Genomic DNA, 17,840 nt, shown 5'->3' with positions numbered 1-17,840 from the left:
ACATAGTTTAGTGTCCCAAAACAAGGCTGTGTGGTGTCAGAACATGTTAAGGAACCCGAGAAGATAATCATTATTCCGGAGCACTCCACTACGGCAACTCTCGCTGTCTCTCTCTTTCTCACCTTTTAATATCACCTTCTTCCCTTTCCTTACAGCGCACGGGGATGTGCGACAAATACTGCGCGCGTTATGTACAATGTATTAAAAATCAATCAATCGTAGTGGAGGGCTCCAGAAATTTGAGCCACCTGGAGTTCGTTAGCGTACGTACATTTACAGTGTGCAGATCACGGGAACATTGCTTTTCCGTTCCATTCCAAAGCGGCCTCAGCGTCCAGTATTCCATCCACAGCACTTGATCACTATAACCACTGAACCATTGCAGCGAGTGTGAAATTGAAAGGACGAATGAGGTGGCATCGGCCTCTTATAAATAGCCCCACAAAAAAGCATGGGCTCCAGGGTGGATGGCGATATCGCGGTGCTGAGTACAACGTTGTCGATCACCGGCTCAGGAAAAGACTCGGGAAGCGGTTGGGGCCAATCTCTCATCCAGAGCATTGCGCTGAATAGAAGAACAAAAATTGGGAAGACACTTAAGCTTAGCCTTACAAGCAGACGCGATAGCGTGCGTACGTGTCCTTGATTTGCTTGTATAACCCACAACCACAACGCGGGGAGTCAGCACATTTACTAAGGCTGATTGCGGCACAACTACTAATCGTTTTAAAAAATTTATTTATAGAAGACTTTGACACGATAACTCACCACTTTCAGTTTTTAGCTACGATGGACTCCGGAACGATGACTCAGCACCTTTTTCTTCATTTTTATTTATTTTGTAAGATGAATAAGACCTTGTCAAGATGATGAAAAAGGTTCTGAGCACTGTCTGGAGCATCATCGCTATCGCTTCCTGTGTTTGTCCCGCTTGTACACAGACTGGGCCCACCGCTACTTCTCGAGTCCTGGTACCCCGAATAAACCCCCATCCTATATATGGTGGAGTCGCCGGTAAGAAATGTTGGTCCTGTCTCTCCGTAGCCGCCCTCTCCCCAAACTTCCAATGCCAAAAGACGGCCAACACCAAGCCATACAAGCGGGCCCAGCTTTAAACTTCGCTGGCTTGCTTCGCCAGCGGGACAAATCAGCATGATGGTGAAGACTGGCTTACTTTCTACGAATGGGTGAGCCTCTACATTAAGTGGGAGGGCGAGGGGAAGCTCAACAGCGTAATTTTTGTTTGCCTCCCCAACAGTGGTGTCGCAACCATGAAGGCGCCATGCGTACTTTTGGCCTGCCTTCGAAATGACCTTTTCAGAAGTTTCTGGTGGTCGCCCGGCTGTCTGAAAATTGCGGGCCAAACAGCGCTTGCGTGAACGGCCACAGCAGGTAGACAAAAGCTTCAGTAGCTATATATAAGTGAGCCTGTGCGAACTTGTGACCGTCAACATATCAAAGGCTGAAAACATCAAACACATTATGAAGGGTATTGATGATGGCGCCTTCTAGATGTTGTTAGCGCGCGACTTACTTCCATCCTAACCTGACCTAACATAACCTGCGCACCGTCACTGAAATGTTCACGCTCTGCCAAAGCTGCGAGGAGCTGCGCAAGCAGAAGGTGTTGATACGTCAGCACCAAGGACAGGTTTAATCGCTTGTGTGCGTGCTGGCTCTACAAGTTGCAACTCTGAAATGTAAGTCACTGACATATTGTAAGTGAAATGTAAGTCACTGCTACTTCAATACTGCGTGCATTGAAGTGACATTAGGGCTCGGGGACATTTCTTCGCACTTTCCATACTCTTTTTACTGAAAGGTACATATTGCATCACAAATGCAACAAAGAAGTCAGCATTGGAAGATTTACTCGCATCAGGCTTTGACCCGCCGAGTCGGCATGCTATCTGGATTAACCCCGCCCCGGCGGGGATAAGCCAGATAGCATGAGCCCATTGCAATTAGGGACATGTGGCGCATGTTTAAGGGTGAGTGAGAACCCCCTGGCGTACTTTTAGCAATTTGAAAGCCGTCAAAATGCATCAAAGGATCTACTGCCAAGCCATTTGTTGAGCAGCTTGTCGCATGTATTGTATAGAGAGAAAAAAAATGAAAAAACCGTTTTCAAGAAATGTGGGTTTTCCAGAAGACCTCTATATACATACACAAAAATTCACTGTCCTTCTTTTTTCTCCAAATTAGCTCTGCTGAAATTCCTCAACATAGATGTTGGCGAACGTATTCACAACGCAGTTTTCCTTCTGCTGATGCTTGTACAGCTAAAAAGTAAGCAGGCTCTTATGTTGGTTACAAAAGGTTGAGAAGTTTTCAAAGCGCATACGTCACAAAGGTCGTACAAAGTGCAAGTGTAACAAACATATCGTGCGAAAAAAAAAACCTCTGTAATTGATAAGTCGAAGACGCTGCCGGAAGAAGTAGCTCTTAAATGTTTCATGCGACAGTATTCAGTGGCTCATTGCGCCAGAAAAGTTTAATAAGGAGTAATTACTCATTACCATCAAGCCGAGTGTCGACATCCGCGCCGCAAATTATGCTATATATCGTCCATAAAAATCTCCTAAGTGCAAAAATACTTTCTAGGTGCTCTGGAGCTTGAGCCTATGACTAGCGCCTGACCGGGCCAGACACTCAACGAAATGAGCCAACCGAGACGAGAAGCGTATATAAGAGTGGAAGCGAATACATTGACAGCTGGAATTGAAAATAATCTTGAACCTGTGGCCGCTTTTTAACCAAAAATGTTATGCTTGGACGAATGCAAATTTAAAGTTCTTTTTGTTGTTGTCGCAAGGATACTCTAACCTGGAGGATTTCCGTAAGCATTGGAGCATTTCAAAAATTAACGGCCAGGACAGGGCAAATGTTAGTCGGTTGCAGCGGTGAATGCTTCTCTGGCACCGGCCATGGCACAAACATCTCCTTACCATGAAGCCATGGTTTGTCATTGAGCGTTGTGGTGTGGAATCTAAAAAACGTTTTTGTAGCGGACTGGACGTACATGCGCTTAGGACGCTTTAAAACGCTACTGTCAAGAAACGCTTGATAAGAATCCCGATACAAAGGTTTTCCCTTGAACAAAGACTACGTAAGGAGATGGAAGAATTAGACGTTTGAAGATTAATGAGGTTACGTCTAGTAAATGCACAATTTTCTTAAGAACTTGTCTTTCGAGATATGTACTCAGGCAAACATTTGTAATTATGAGCGTGTCAATTATTGATGTCGCAGCTATATGACAAGATGACTTGCAAAAATATTGAAAGTCACGTTACTAGATGACGAAGGTGTCGTGGCTAGATAAAAACAGACAAAGAGAAACAAACAAGGCACCTGGTTGCGCAAAAAAGGTACCTTGTCATTGCAGCCGCATGTGGTTTCGCATCTCTCCAACGTAGCAGACTGCAGTGACCTAAAGTTCTTGTTTTAATTTTCAAGAAGATGCCGCCAGCCCCTGTTATAATTTATAGAGCTACAGTATGCTTTCAGGAAAAGATAATTTGTTAAAATAATAAACATGCTTTAACTCTAAAAAAACTGCGTCAATTCCGCAGCTACGACATCCTCCTACGCTCTTGAAAGAAAAAGGGTATATTTAACATTCTCCAAATTTGGGTGCTTATGTTTAACGTTAAAAGGAACTAGCATTTAACTGTACTGAACTGCACATCATATATGTGTGCGTAACATTATACCTACATCTAGCAATGCTGAAGTAATAGCCAACTAGCTCCGGTCCTGATCATTCTGTGCCATCTAACTAGTTTGACATTCCAGACAGTTCTGATCTGTTATTAGAGCTTCGCTATATTAAAATGGAACTAGCCTGGCGTCTTCTCTGGCGTCCTTTTTCGCTCCTATGCCGCGTTTTAGAGCGAGAAAACAGGCTTACGTGTAATCGTTCGAAAATGCTCCGCATTGAGGGTGCAGTTTTGCTTCCTACGCTGAGCAAATATTCGCAACTTTCCCAAGACAGCGCATATTCGTATTACTATTTCTCTCATTTCTGTGCTTCGTGCCCGCGTGGTTATAGTTAGCGAAAATTGCTGCTGACATATGCACTTTAAGAGTCCTCAGCCAAGACGGAATATTGCATGCACGCTTGACAGGCCCCTACAGTCACCGACGAGAATTTAATACCGACGTCCACTGTTGGCTGCTGGTTGGATGCGAAAGCATTTCGACAGAACTTTCACACTTTTTTTCTCGGGATTTAATTTCTAGGAGCGCAATAGGCGAAATTATGTTTCTTTAAAAAATGTTGCGTCAGTGGAGTACGGTATACAAGAGGTGCCTTTACTGACTGTTGAAGCGTACGGCTTGCACGAAAAAATTTATTTCCGAAATGGTAACTTTGAGTGACTTGTCAACGGCTACTTGATAGTATTTGACGCTGAAATATTTTGCTTGGGAAATCAGTCCAAAGTATTATAGAACTCGTTGAACATATTTTACTTTTTTCAATATATATATGGCAGTTATAAGGTTTTGAATTGTATGAAGTTTGAAATTACAGTTAATTTCAGCGCGCTTATCACACGCAGTCACTTGGAATTTAACTTGAAAACAACAGAAATCGTAAGAGACACTGTTTACGGCACCAAGTCTTAAATCCACTGACCTGGTACTACATCAACACGTCGCAAAGGCTGAAACAACAGAATAGCTCCCAAAAACAAAAGACTCGTCTCTCTGTTTTATTTCGAAAGTGGTTACGGAGAATTCAGCATCCTCTTTTCTGAGACCGACCATTCCTTTATTTTTGTTATTAGAATCAAGCATCGACAAAAAAAAAGAACGAATGTCACTCAGAAATAGAGCTAGCATGACTCCTAAGAAATCACCTATACTAGAACAATTTTTGCCAATTTGACATCCAGGGGAAGCCTGTAGTTTCGTGGTGCAAACAAAAAGCGAAACACCCTTTTGCCAGCATGCCACGAAGTATCTTCACGACACAGAACTTTCTACGAGATCCCTGTTGACGCTCACAACCCAGCTTTCACCGCGTCCTCAATTACCTCGACAAGCTGCGGTTGCAGGTCTGGGCACGCAGGACAAGCGGTACAAACCTAATGCACGAACAGCGTTTCCAGAGTGTTAATTGACCTTAATGGTATACGCGAGGTCTGTCTGGACATTATGCAAATAGCATGCGACCACCGGAACCTCGGTCGCTTCGCGACATCAATTCGCGGCTGTCACGTTCCTGCGTCGCATCGGTCCACTTTCGCGAACGCTGCAGGATTCCGGTATTACTTACACATGCACGCCTCCATCCTAACAGGCATTTGGCATCATGGCTTTTGAGGTACACAGTGCAGTCAGCACACAGGGTTTTGTGAAAGCAATCAGCCACTTGGAATTTATGCTGATCACTTTCTTGCGATAAGCACTGTTAGTGGAGGTTGTCAGCAATTAAGGGGGCAAACTGGGCATCTTTTCAATGAATTCTTCAAAATCAATAACGTCAGCCAATAATGAATGAGTACGTTAGTGTCTGTAACATTGCAATTAATGTGCCTTTGTGATAGGCATTTTTTCTTTGTCAGCCTAACCGTTATTTCACTGACGTGCGGAAGGCAAGGAAACCAAAAAAATTATAAGTACAATTGGACACTTCTTTTTAAAATTAGTTATTTGATGCAATGCATTAAAGGCTAAAGGTAGGTTTAAATCAATACAAATTAAGGAAAATTTTAAACATATCTCTGGTATCACGTAAAGCGCTGTTCCAAACTATTTCGAGTGATCTGGCCAGATTATCGGAACATTGGCGCTGTCCCTAGCTTCACGCTGCAGCAATCAGACAAGGAACTTGAAAGCTTTTTAGGGCTTTATTCTTATTTTCAGGCTTTGTTCAGAGGTTTGTGAAAGTTTCTTGCCACCCAGCTACCTCATTCACGAAGGCGTACTTATGAAAAAAGCCACTGACTGGGACTCCGCTTTCCGCAATAATGTTTCTTCATACGTTTCTGCGCGATTTGTGCTTTTCTGCCCCCATAAAAGTTCTCCGCTTATCAAGTTGGCCCTGCTATAAGAATGCCATAGCTTACGGCAGCCATTCACTCAGCGAGTCGGAACGAAACTACACAGTTAACAAACAAGATTCCCCCGGTGTTGCTTTGGGCGTGTAACGCTCTTATTGCTATACCTCTCAATGCTTCTACGCTTTTCACGGACCATAATTCTCTATGTCTAGCTCGTGATATTCCCTGAGACCTACCGCTGGCTCCCCAGGTGTGCTTTGCGCCGTAAAGCGTCAGTCTATTTTGGTGTTCAAACCGGTCTTCGTCGACAAGGACGCTCTCTCGATCCTGCCGTTCGAGGCGACCGGTTACGAAAATGAAATTTGAGAAACGTTTGATGGCTATCTTGCTTCTATGTTACCGTTTCGGCTTGGTTGGGTTTATAGGTTGTACTGTCCTAAAGCGACTCAGACATGACAGACGCCGTAGTAGAAGGCTCTGAAAATTTCGGTCATCTGAGGTTCTTTAACGGGCACTGACATCGCACAGCACACAGGCACCTTCTATGCTACCGTTTCCTTATCATCCGCGCTTACAGACTGATTAACGGAACGAGAATGTATTGACGTCGCTTTTCGTCGCTTCGCCACATGTGATTCAATTATGATCCGGCGTTTCCTTGGCAGCGCTTTTAATGTACAAGGATTTCACGACTCCCGGTGGAGCGCAGTTTATGCTCATCGGGCCGGAAAGTGTGCATCTTTCTGTTTTTCAACCCTGGCTCGGCAAGCATTACGTCTGCCCAGTTGGAAGTTTCCCAGATCTTCGCTTCACCGAAATCGGGCACGATTTTATTGCACCAGAATTTTATTGCTCAATGCTACGCAGTCACCTCTGTGATTTTCAAACGTTTCAGGCTGTCTACGTCATGTTTGCCAAGCCAGCTGTATCCTGTTGTACCTTCGACGGCACCACTTGAGCACGTGGGCATTGACCTGTTAGATATAGAACGCGATATGTCTGGTTGCTCATTTTACAAAACACGCGTTCTCACGTAATGGGAGTACATTCGTACTGCAACAGAAATTTTGCCGCGCTTTGACCTGTGTGACTGTTTACGAAGACAACTCACGAGACTGAGAAACCGTTTCGTACGTTAATTTCTTTTATTGGCCCCTACCAGCCTGGATACCAGGCTTTAGAGGCAGCCATAGCTTTTACAACAAAATTACAGCAACAAACCAGAGCTGATAAACACTTCCTTCAGGAACAGGGCGGCAAAGAAACTGAAAGACGCAGGGACTAGTGATTCAGGGCCTATTAAAAAGCAGAGCCTAGAAAGATGGCCAGAAAAATTCAACAGCTCCAACAAATTGGTTTATCACAGCTGTGAGAGTGTACTAAGGTGTGAACAAATACGTTTTCGTTCTGTATGACGTCCATATTCAAGGAATGTCAATTACGAACTGTGCACATTGAAAGTAGTTTTTTTGTGTTTGAATATTCAGTGAGGTTTTTAACTGCAAATTGTAACTGCGACCTTGTGCTACATTGTTAAGAATCTTAATGTTACCTAATGCTACCACGTCGTGTTCAGCTTGGTAAAGTTATTTTCCCATCAGCCTTTACGTTCTTATGCCCTTGAGACTAATCGCTATGTAAGTTCATGCGATAAATCTGACTAGATTTAGCAGATGCCAGATACGCATGCTTTGCCAATCTTCTTGCGCATGAGATCAAGATTCACGCATGTTAGTGACATAAACTGCCAATACAGGTATGCATGTTCACCCTACATATCACGCCACCGTCAAGTGCGCATAAGCATATGGTGGTCCCAGGTCACGTGGCACAGTGCAAATCAGAGGAGATGCACGGATCAAAAGCATTCATAGTGTACAAAAAGGACGTTTTCATAAGAGAACTCGATAACAAATACATACGCACATGGCAATCAAGATAATGCCAGGGGCATTCTAATGTGCACCTTATTCGCCTCTCCACATTAGCAGTGCCTTTTAAAGACAAGCTTTCTGAGTCGCATTTAGGAATGTAATAAATGAACGATGACATACAGCGTTTCACACTTATTAGGCAGTTCTTGATAACTATTTTTGGTACCTCTTTCATTCCAGCATCCCCTGAAAAAGCATACAATGCACTGTGTCTGATGTAAATGAAATGAGATTTCCTTCCAAACAGTAATTCAAGTTATGCTAATAAAACCGATTTCCTGTAAACAATGTAGATTAAGAAATGATCCACGTTTCTGTTGGAAAACATGATTTCTTTTTTCTTTATTAATCACACAGGTACGGAATACTAACATTATATTCATTCTGCGACACACAGAGAATGTTGTTCGCAGCGTTTAATTGAGTTAAAAGCAAAACTTGCGGGTGGCATATGAATATAAATAACCAACTTTTTTTTAAGTGCTGGAAGAAAGTACGGCACTCATGCAGGGGTTTTGAAGAATATTTAGTTTTCAGGCATGTCGAACCTAAGGTCTGTGCCATCCTTCTGCTTCAAACTACTCCGAACGTACTCAACTTTCGAAAAATAAAATCTAAGGCAGGGAACTTCCTTCCTTCTTAACTCTTTTGATACAAAAACTGTATGGCTGCAGGTGAGCAATTTTATTCAGCTATAAGCTATTATCAGATACAGAATAAGGGCTGCATTAAGAAGATGTTTAATTGTAATAATTGTATCGTGTTTAATACAATTGTATTTCCCCCCCCCCCCCCCTTTATGTAATACTCTCCTTTGTAGGGCCTTCAGGGGTAACCTGAATAAATAATAAAAATAAAGAAAGAAAGAAGGGACAAGACATGATGCCTGACCCCATTAGGTCAAGGCCAAGGTTTTCAATGAAAATTGCTTTACCTGACCTGGTGTCAATGGTGCAGCTTTATTGAAACTACCAAAGTACCATTTCAACTTGCGCTCAGAGCTATGCTCATTTAATTCAGACAAATCAGCTGCCAATAAGGCATGCATGCGTTTCGACAGCAGCGCAGGCTTCAGCTATGTTACCAATGCCTAATATGTTAAATAATTAAAACGCAAATATGGTTCACAAGCAGGAAATTACAAATGGCGTTTATCTCACCACATTCCATCATAGCTGCGATTGATCAATGAAGTTGCGATTTTTGCATGCTAACTTCCAATTCCGGAAAAAAATGGGTATGCCTCAGGTCATGGTTAATTTTGACAATGTCTCAGACAGTCAGAAAGAAAGAAGAAACGGAGTAGGCACCTAAAACGAGGCAATCTACAACAGCCATTGACTCATCGTTCTATCGATTTTTCCAATGAATTTATTTTCTTTGCAGGCCCCCTTCCCCAGTCCTTTTCCACTAAGGGATCACTGAAAACGTCTACCACTTCTCCTCTCCTTTCATCAACGTTAATCTCATCCCTTGAGATATTTAGACACCCCCACCCCTAATTTCAATTCCGGGGGCAACCCCATGGTTCAAGAACTCCTGTGCCTTGTCGTCATTTTAATCTCCGATCTATAAAACAAGGCTAACAACAGACCAATTTAAGGATATTGCAGACTAAAGGCAGTATTCCATACGAATGTGGCTCATCACATTCAGGCAAAACGAGTTTGTGCGCATTTGCGAAACCAACTTGAAAGGGGGCAACTCGAGAATATGAACTGATAGTGTCACATCAACTTTTTCTCTCATTTTTACCAAAGCGTTTTCCTTGGTCGGTGGCCCCTACTGCATATTCGTCATATTTACTGCAAAGGTTACCCAAGTCATGGTACTAGTGTATGAAGCCTTGCCACAGCGACCTAAGAACAAAGGCGTTTAACGGTAAGTCCTGTCTAAATCTGTCACCAATTGGCTGAAATTATTCAAGAAAGAAACCACGTGACTTTGCCCCTTGTGACACCTGACATTCGCGTCGTCTAGAAAGCAGACAAAGTGCACAGCACTAAATTAATAGAGCCAACTTATCTGCAAGCAACACACGTCCGATTTTCCTAATTTACGCCTGAGGACATCACAATTTCCTCGGCAGTAATATCTGCACATGGGGTTTGACTCATCTCATCATTTATAGAGTGGTAGCAATATAAATATATATTTACTAAACACAATAAGCTCATGTGTCAACTTAGAAAATGTTCATTGAAGTAACTTGAGTTCCAGGGCGACACTTAACAAGAATACTATTAGATATGCTCTCTTGGTCTAATACCAATCACTGTGCGGTTTAAGTAACAGGTTAAAGTAGACAGGAAATCCAGGTTGAGTCACGTGGTTCGCTACGAAAAACCCCCAACGCCGATCTCTAAGAAGGATGTAACTTCACAACTACAACTTTAAAATCTATTCACGTGGATCGCTACGTGGCCATTCTTGCGACAGTTTTAAAACAAGAGCCAAACTATCCGCGTCAAATGTACGGTGTCTTGTAGGCAATACGACACTAGAAAAAATAAATAAAGCACGGTGGACATCAGCCTATGACGCGGCGCACAGCACCGAAATGAAGGACATATACACATGCAATGAGTGGAACAGGGTGCTGCGTATACAAAGGCAGGCTTGTGCGATGCTCCCGGAGAAGATGGGTGGCCCTGGGGCCAGCCTCAGCTTCTGACGAAGCAACCGTGGATCGAGGTACAGGCGCGCACATGAGGGGGCAGTTGTGCCCTCGCAAGTTCAGTCAGCGTCTTGGCGTCCAGCACCAAGAGGAAGTCCGGTTTGCTGTAGTCTGTGTCGTTCACGACTGAGAGAAGGACGCCTGCGTGAGCGAAGTTTGACATACGAGCTAAAGTCAGGTGAAAATGCAAAAATTTAATTAAAGGTCTGAAGCCCGTGGATAATGAGGCAAGCACGAGCATCTAGAGCCTACTATATAGTGTCAGTACAAGGAAAATTATCATCGTGCACAAGTTATGCTTTCCAAGTTTAAATTGCAACCTGAATTAGTATTTGTCAAAACATGTTTACACACTCATTTAACCTTAGTCTCGCAAATCCGATATTTTGATCACCCATTCATTCACTCACTCATTTAGACAGAAGTCACAATATCCGCCTTTTGCTTGACATTTTGTTTTATTTATTAGTTCTTTGAGACATACAAGAGTGTTAGGTTTTGTGGCAAAAGGCAATATTGTTTCGATTCACGAAGGCTACAACACGCAAAGCATTTATACACTCCAAAGAATACAAAAGCCCAAGAAGTAGCACTTTCATTCAAGGAGCAAATGCCAATTTACAGCCTCTCAGCATGCTGTGAACAAACAAGCATTTAGAAACAAATAAAACGAAGGTGTTTGTAGTGATTATTTAAGACAACATAACGGCACATATGAGCATATTACGTAGAAAAGTTTTAAGGCTATTCTGCAGCACAGGATTAACGTAATAATTAAACGTCTTACCGTCATCTTCATCTACACCCTCGGGGTTTGCGATAAAGATGGCCTCGCTGGGGAACTGCGTATCCGACTCCCGCCAGAGCTGCATCTCGCGCCTCTCAATATCCAGCTTGCATATCTGCGCAGACCGCGACAAAATAGAACACTTTATATCGCAGTAGTGTGAAGAACGAGACAAATGCATTCTTGTAAGTATTCTTGAACTTAAACGTAGAGGAGCTCAAGGTCTACATATTAGTGCAATCGTATTCTATATCTTCATATCATTCCTGACTACTTTCTTTAACGACCAGAAGAAAGCGACATTTTTTGTGCATGTAATTGTATAACTTACAGATTTCATGAATCAGTTCAAATGCTTTTTACATGAAAACTAGTTTTCTACGCCAGATGCATAGTTACCTCCTTATTACTCTATCCTGCTTCACTAACAACATTTTCGGGCTTTTAATACTTCGTCTAAGATACTTTATAAAAGGACCCATGGTTTGGATTTCTAGTTTATACTCCAGGCGTTCAATGCTCTTAGGTGTGTTTTTCTAGCAGTATTTTGAACTTCATCACTGCGTTGCTTCGAAAATCCTCCCTGGCAATGGGCTCAGTTTGGAGTTTGGTTTGCTATTGGCATCCTTTTGAAAGTGTTCGCCAGTAATTAAAGAAAAAAGTCTTTCTTATACAGAGCTGGAGGAATCTAAGGAATGTGATTCTGTCGACTAAATATACCTGAAAAACACTCCGATCTCTCTTATGCTTGGCAAGAACCTATGCCTAAGCCTGCTGCTGAGTTGATCTAGTAGGCACATATTTCTCCAGATGAAGCTCCATGCAGGAGGACAAAGGGAGGGAAGCATCGGAAAAGGAGCCCTTGGCTCAACTTTGGGAAGAAGTATTCGAAAACCATCGGTCTATTGTGTATCGAATTTCTTTTCAGCCTGCTGTTTGGGGTGCACTAATAGTTTTATTGTAAACACTATTCCGTTTAAGCCTCGATTATGAACCTGTGCGACTGGAACAGTTTCACTGATACACAATTGGCATATTATGCACCCGTGCCTTCATTGTGTCTCGTATGCCCATTTAGGCCATCATCTCTAGAAGCATTATAGTATCATGTACTCTCAAACCGACAGGAGGCCCTTAAAGTATACTTCCATGAACATAGCACTCAGTTCAGTTAATGAGGTGCCAGCAACGCAAAGTGCCTATTTTGAATTGGAGTGCACACGTTGACCCAAAACAGTTCGTAAAAAGGACCACCCATTCGCACAGGCTTTCACTACGACAGCTATGGTAAGCGAGAAAAATGGGAGCTAAGATATAGTTCGTTAAATTTTTAATAGAATAAAAACTTTAAAGAACGTGTGCCAAACAACAATAAAACGCTTCTTTGTAGAAATGAAAGCAAGCACGCCTGTAATGTCACAGTTTGCTAGAATCACAAGTGAAAGCTGAGGGAAGCATCTGGAATTGAGGAATTGGATGCTATAAGCAGCGTTCGGTGCGATCAACCCAAGCCCTTTTTGTATAACAAGGAACTATTAACTAGTATGAGCTAGTCAGGAACTACAATTTCCTGCGCATTGAAAATATAGCTTCTGATCTGCTACCGTCAGCTTTGACTTCTACTCGCGTGGCGACAGAGTGACAGAGGTGTATAAGTTATAACACACATTAATAGTATTACCGCATTTCGGCATTCGCCGAGTCGCTCGAAGTTTCCGCTGCCATATGTGTACCGGTAGGGCTTCCCCTGGTACTGCGGGTTTATGGTGGGCAGGTCGTAACCTGCACATGAGTTCGATAGCGGTCAATTTAAATCTTTGCCGGCACAAAATGAGCACGCATCCGTCTACTGCGCCACTAATCCGGCAGTGCATGACAAGCGTCAATCTAAAGCGGGCGGAAGCATGCACATCAAGCTGTGGTGAGGAAAGAAACTCTGAGAGTTAATTATTTTTGAGTATAATGATAAGCCTCATCACAGCAATCATAGAAGAGAAGGGAACTCCGCTGACAAGCATCTAACCGCCCATGAAGAAACTGCCCGCATTTGCAATGACACGTTAACCTTCGTCACACGCAGAATTAGATAGTTAAAATGACCCAAATGAGACATGGCAGCTTCGGTTTCCGCTGCAGCATAGAATAGGCAGGAGGCTGCTGAACCTCTGCTGAGCTATGCAGGGGGATGTTTTTGGCAGTCTTCAGGCTGTTTGACGCCTTAGGTTCTCTTTCGAGGGTTTGCCTTGCGAAGGCCATTGGAAGTCTGTAGTGATTACAATGAATGGGTTGACTCGCTTCGTCACCTTCAATGTTCTATTCTCTGTCGTTAGCCCTAATCCACCGCGATCACTTTAAATTGAATAACTTCTAGGACGGCAATTAGAATTTAGGCCAATGACATTTCTTTTTTGCCTCCGAATACTGCAATTTTTCATGCATCTTGAGGCATGCTCTCTCAATGGTGTTTCAGCGCTCTCACATGAAGACCCCTACACCGGTGCACCCTCTTGTGCCCTTCACTGCAAGAGATCTAGCAGCATTTTCTCCTTAGTAGCAAGTTTCAATCGCCATGCTTAGTTTGGCTCGTAGAACGCACGTACTTATTTTGCGTCCGTGTTAAGGATTAAGACGGGCCATACCTTTGCATCCCATTTCTTCGTGTGTCAGCCATATGGTGCTGTTGTCCTGGCGGTAGGCACGTGCCTCGGAGTACTTTAGGCTCACCAGGTTGCCCTCTATCGTGCTGCTTGCCTGTACCCGTGTCGGAAGAAGTAGCAAGAATGTATAAATTGTATAGCATTTTTGTTTTCCCTACTCTGCCCTCATAGCAATCGCCATGTGTGGTTTACTTGCGGGAGGCTATACTGAGAATTGATGCAAGTTTGAAATAGCTTTCCACAGACTGAATGACAGTATTTCACTGCATTTTGTTTAGTTAAATATTAGAGCATGAGCACAAATTTTCCCAAGCACGGGTAGAGCACACGCAGTTCCAATTTTGCTTCATATTTTCAACCAGATGGCCATTTTTAGAAAGCCCACTAACGCATTGCCATGCTACTGCTTCTTTTCTAAATTTCTGTTTTGCTACACGCGCTGAATATTGCAGCAAGTTCTAGTTCCTGCTTCCAAAAGTTCCAGGTCTCTGAATGAGGAGGTTTCCAAAGTCTGATAGCAGCTGCCTCGGTGCACTTAAGTGTTTGCATGGGTTACTCAGGCTAAGGAGAAAAAGCGGCCAACTACTTTCTATTCTTTCTTGGGTCGTCACAGTGGTGCAGCGCCAAGTTAGGACGAAAGACGCAGCATTCCAGGCTACGCACCTTGGATACGGGGATCACAAAGCGCCGGAAGTGACCCTGGCTGTCCGGATCGAAGTCATCGGCTGTTGAGTTTCTGATTTTGTCCAAGTAGTACCTACAGAACAAAAACAATAGCGTAAGGGGCGATGAACCAGTGCAGACGTTGTGCGTTATGATCGAGCTGGAGATATAGATTGAGGCCAGGAACAGTCTGAAAACCAGAGGAAAAATAAGTACATGAGCATACCTGATAAACCATCGAGCTTCCTGGCTATTTTAATTTGAGCTATGAGTACCTTCTTCGAGAGCCGAAAATATAAATATATAACCAACACCTGACGTTCTGCGTCAAAAGAGGGCAGTTGTCATCCATTTTGAATTGAACAGAGCTCTGTACAAGGCATCCTGCAGTAAATGTAACAAAATGTATGTAATGGTGTGCATGAGAGGCTTCAATATTTCTCCGGGTATTACATGCCCAAATTCATGACATTTCTTTCTAATACCTCCTCCTTTAAAAAAGCATTTCCATTCAGTATATAGCGGCCGCTGAGGGAAAACATACTCTTTCACATTTGCAGCAGAGACCAAAAGTAAACAACAAAGTGACCCTGTAGAATGCTGCAATTAAAAAATGTTGCCATATTTGGTGTTATTAAACGGAATGAAGCGTCGCCGACTGTGTGAAGAAAATTAACGCAGCGAAAAACGCTCTACAGATTCCACAGATTCATCTTATAGGTTTGAACAAAAAATTTGTAAAAATAAGAATGCACAAAAGCGTGTAAAGCTTGTTACTGTTTTTCTCAGAGAGGCTTAGAGTCTCCATCACTTTGGAATAATAAGCCACCTTAAACTCACTTGTCGGTAATGACTACCTCGTACTTTTTGGAAGGCTAATATCTACTCAGTTTCAACAAATGCCGTGTATGACAAATAATGACACTTATATTTGATTTCCTTTTTGTTTATAAAATATAGCATTCTAAAGCCATGAAGCAAGGACACCATGTTCGAAGGCTCCAAAAATTTCGACCACTTTTCTTTACCCTGCATTTAAATCGAACAATAAGTGGTTACATTGTGTTTCGTCTTCATCGAAAAGCAGCCGGCGCGGCCTGGAAAAACCTCGCATACTCGGGATCCCCAGTCATGTTTCCTAATCGCTGAACTAACGCGGCGGAGCATGATGCTTATATGGCATAACATGTTGCCTGATACCAATGTTCGAAAACATTTGTGACTACGCGTTTCTTTTGGTTGAGTCATTGCAGCGGTGATATATACCTGTCGAGTATGGAGGCATCTTCGTAAGCGACCATGTCGAAGACAATGTGGCCGTCATCCTCGAATGTGTTCACCACGTGGAAAAAGAACAGGGGGTCCGTGACGAATCGCGTCCGCAAGGCCGCTCCAGAGGCTCTGTCCAGCACCACGAACTTCGTCTGGAACCACATCGGGACCATGCAAGGACATGGAAACAGCCGAGGTCAGAAACACGGGAAAAACGGAAAAAGAAGTAGGCCTAGTAAATGGGCTGTACGCGGTACAGAAAATAAAGGTGTGTATCACTGCTTGGACATGGAAACAGCCGAGGTCAGAAACACGGGAAAAACGGAAAAAGAAGTAGGCCTAGTAAATGGGCTGTACGCGGTACAGAAAATAAAGGTGTGTATCACTGCTTGGACATGGAAACAGCCGAGGTCAGAAACACGGGAAAAACGGAAAAAGAAGTAGGCCTAGTAAATGGGCTGTACGCGGTACAGAAAATAAAGGTGTGTATCACTGCTTGGACATGGAAACAGCCGAGGTCAGAAACACGGGAAAAACGGAGAAAAGAAGTAGGCCTAGTAAATGGGCTGTACGCGGTACGGAAAATAAAGGTGTGTATCACTGCTTGGACATGGAAACAGCCGAGGTCAGAAACACGGGAAAAATGGAGAAAAAAAGTAGGCCTAGTAAATGGGCTGTCGACGGTACAGAAAATAAAGATGTGTATCACTGCTTTTTGTCTGTAAAAACTTAAGTTGTGTTGTGTTGTGTTGGCTTTTTTGGCTCATAAGCAACTAAGGCTCTCATGCGCTTATGTGGTCGTTATTACCAAAATATGACGATTACGTTTTTTGTTTCATTTTAAAGGGGCAGAGCTAGATTGGCGGCAGGGCTGTATAGTTATAACTGGTTCTGGAGGATGAAGTCTTTGGTTTAATTTCTTTTCTCAAACATTTAAGAATCCCAGAACCGTGTAAGGTCATGATTAGGGCCATAATAAGAACCATGATCAAATAAATGGGCTTACATAGCCGTAAAATCATTTCACTAAGGGGATGTACCCCAGGTAACATTGCCACTAATTCCTGCGGCGATTTTCCGGCAGGTCGCTACTTCCAATGCCTACATGAGTAAAATCACTGAGCCTTGTTTTGGTGGAGGCATTATTGCGCTTTTTCTCCATCCCTTCCCGCTGATTGTCATTCAACAGGTCATCCTAGCACTCGTGAGCAGCACCTGTGTAATGGACTGGTGAGTAGAGTACAGTTCGCACCTTCTCCTTTGGCGTCCAGTCGAGACAGTCCTTGAAGGAGTAGCCCTTGATTCGCGAGCCTACTAAACGAACAGCGTTCACCAGCATAGGCTGCTCGACGAACACCACGTAGTTGCGCGTCATGCCGAAGCTGTGGTAGTAGCTGAACGCCGTCTTCCAGCTCGATGGGATGTGGTACACGCCCGACGCTCGCTTCAAGCCTGAGCAACCTGAGCGCACGTGAAAACGGATGAGAACGGATTCGTCGCAGTCTGTATCACTCTCAGCATCTCCGAAGTAGGAGTCGTAATGAAAAATGTCTTTTTTATTTTTTTGCTTTGACGAATAGCTAACAGCCAGGAGAAACGCCAGCCATGAGGTTAAACGGTGTACTTATCTTTGTGGTCACGGCGTGGCAATATATTCGTGAATGAAAGTGTAATGAAAATGATTTTTATATGATCATTCCTCTGAACAACAGAACTCGCTATTAAAGCATGCTTAATGAACCATAACCCATATAGAACCGAATCAAAAGTTCAAAAATACAAAGCAGCGCGAAAAAAAAGAACAAGGACGTAGAAACGAAACCGGACGAGCACAAGCAT

General features: G+C 43.2%; 1 protein-coding gene across 1 annotated transcript in view; it reads right to left on the bottom strand.

Moving 5' to 3' along the window:
- Positions 1–10,515: 10,515 nt before the first annotated feature.
- The window catches only part of LOC146197331 (carotenoid-cleaving dioxygenase, mitochondrial-like), a 79,679-nt gene continuing 72,354 nt past the window's right edge, over positions 10,516–17,840 (bottom strand). Inside the window, exons 6-12 of the mRNA XM_084596465.1 lie at positions 17,254–17,462; positions 15,996–16,153; positions 14,730–14,823; positions 14,049–14,160; positions 13,091–13,191; positions 11,410–11,524; positions 10,516–10,763 (exon numbers count right to left, since the gene is read on the bottom strand). Of these exons, the coding sequence (XP_084452591.1) occupies positions 10,609–10,763; positions 11,410–11,524; positions 13,091–13,191; positions 14,049–14,160; positions 14,730–14,823; positions 15,996–16,153; positions 17,254–17,462 (944 nt within the window). The 3' untranslated portion in view covers positions 10,516–10,608. The remainder of the gene's footprint in view (positions 10,764–11,409; positions 11,525–13,090; positions 13,192–14,048; positions 14,161–14,729; positions 14,824–15,995; positions 16,154–17,253; positions 17,463–17,840) is intronic.

The sequence above is a fragment of the Amblyomma maculatum genome, chromosome 3, assembly GCF_055883805.1.
Source record: "Amblyomma maculatum isolate TAMU_Amacu chromosome 3, ASM5588380v1, whole genome shotgun sequence".
In the NCBI taxonomy this organism is placed as follows: domain Eukaryota; kingdom Metazoa; phylum Arthropoda; class Arachnida; order Ixodida; family Ixodidae; genus Amblyomma; species Amblyomma maculatum.
Note: the sequence above shows the minus strand (reverse complement) of the source record. Positions and strands in the feature narration are given on the sequence as shown.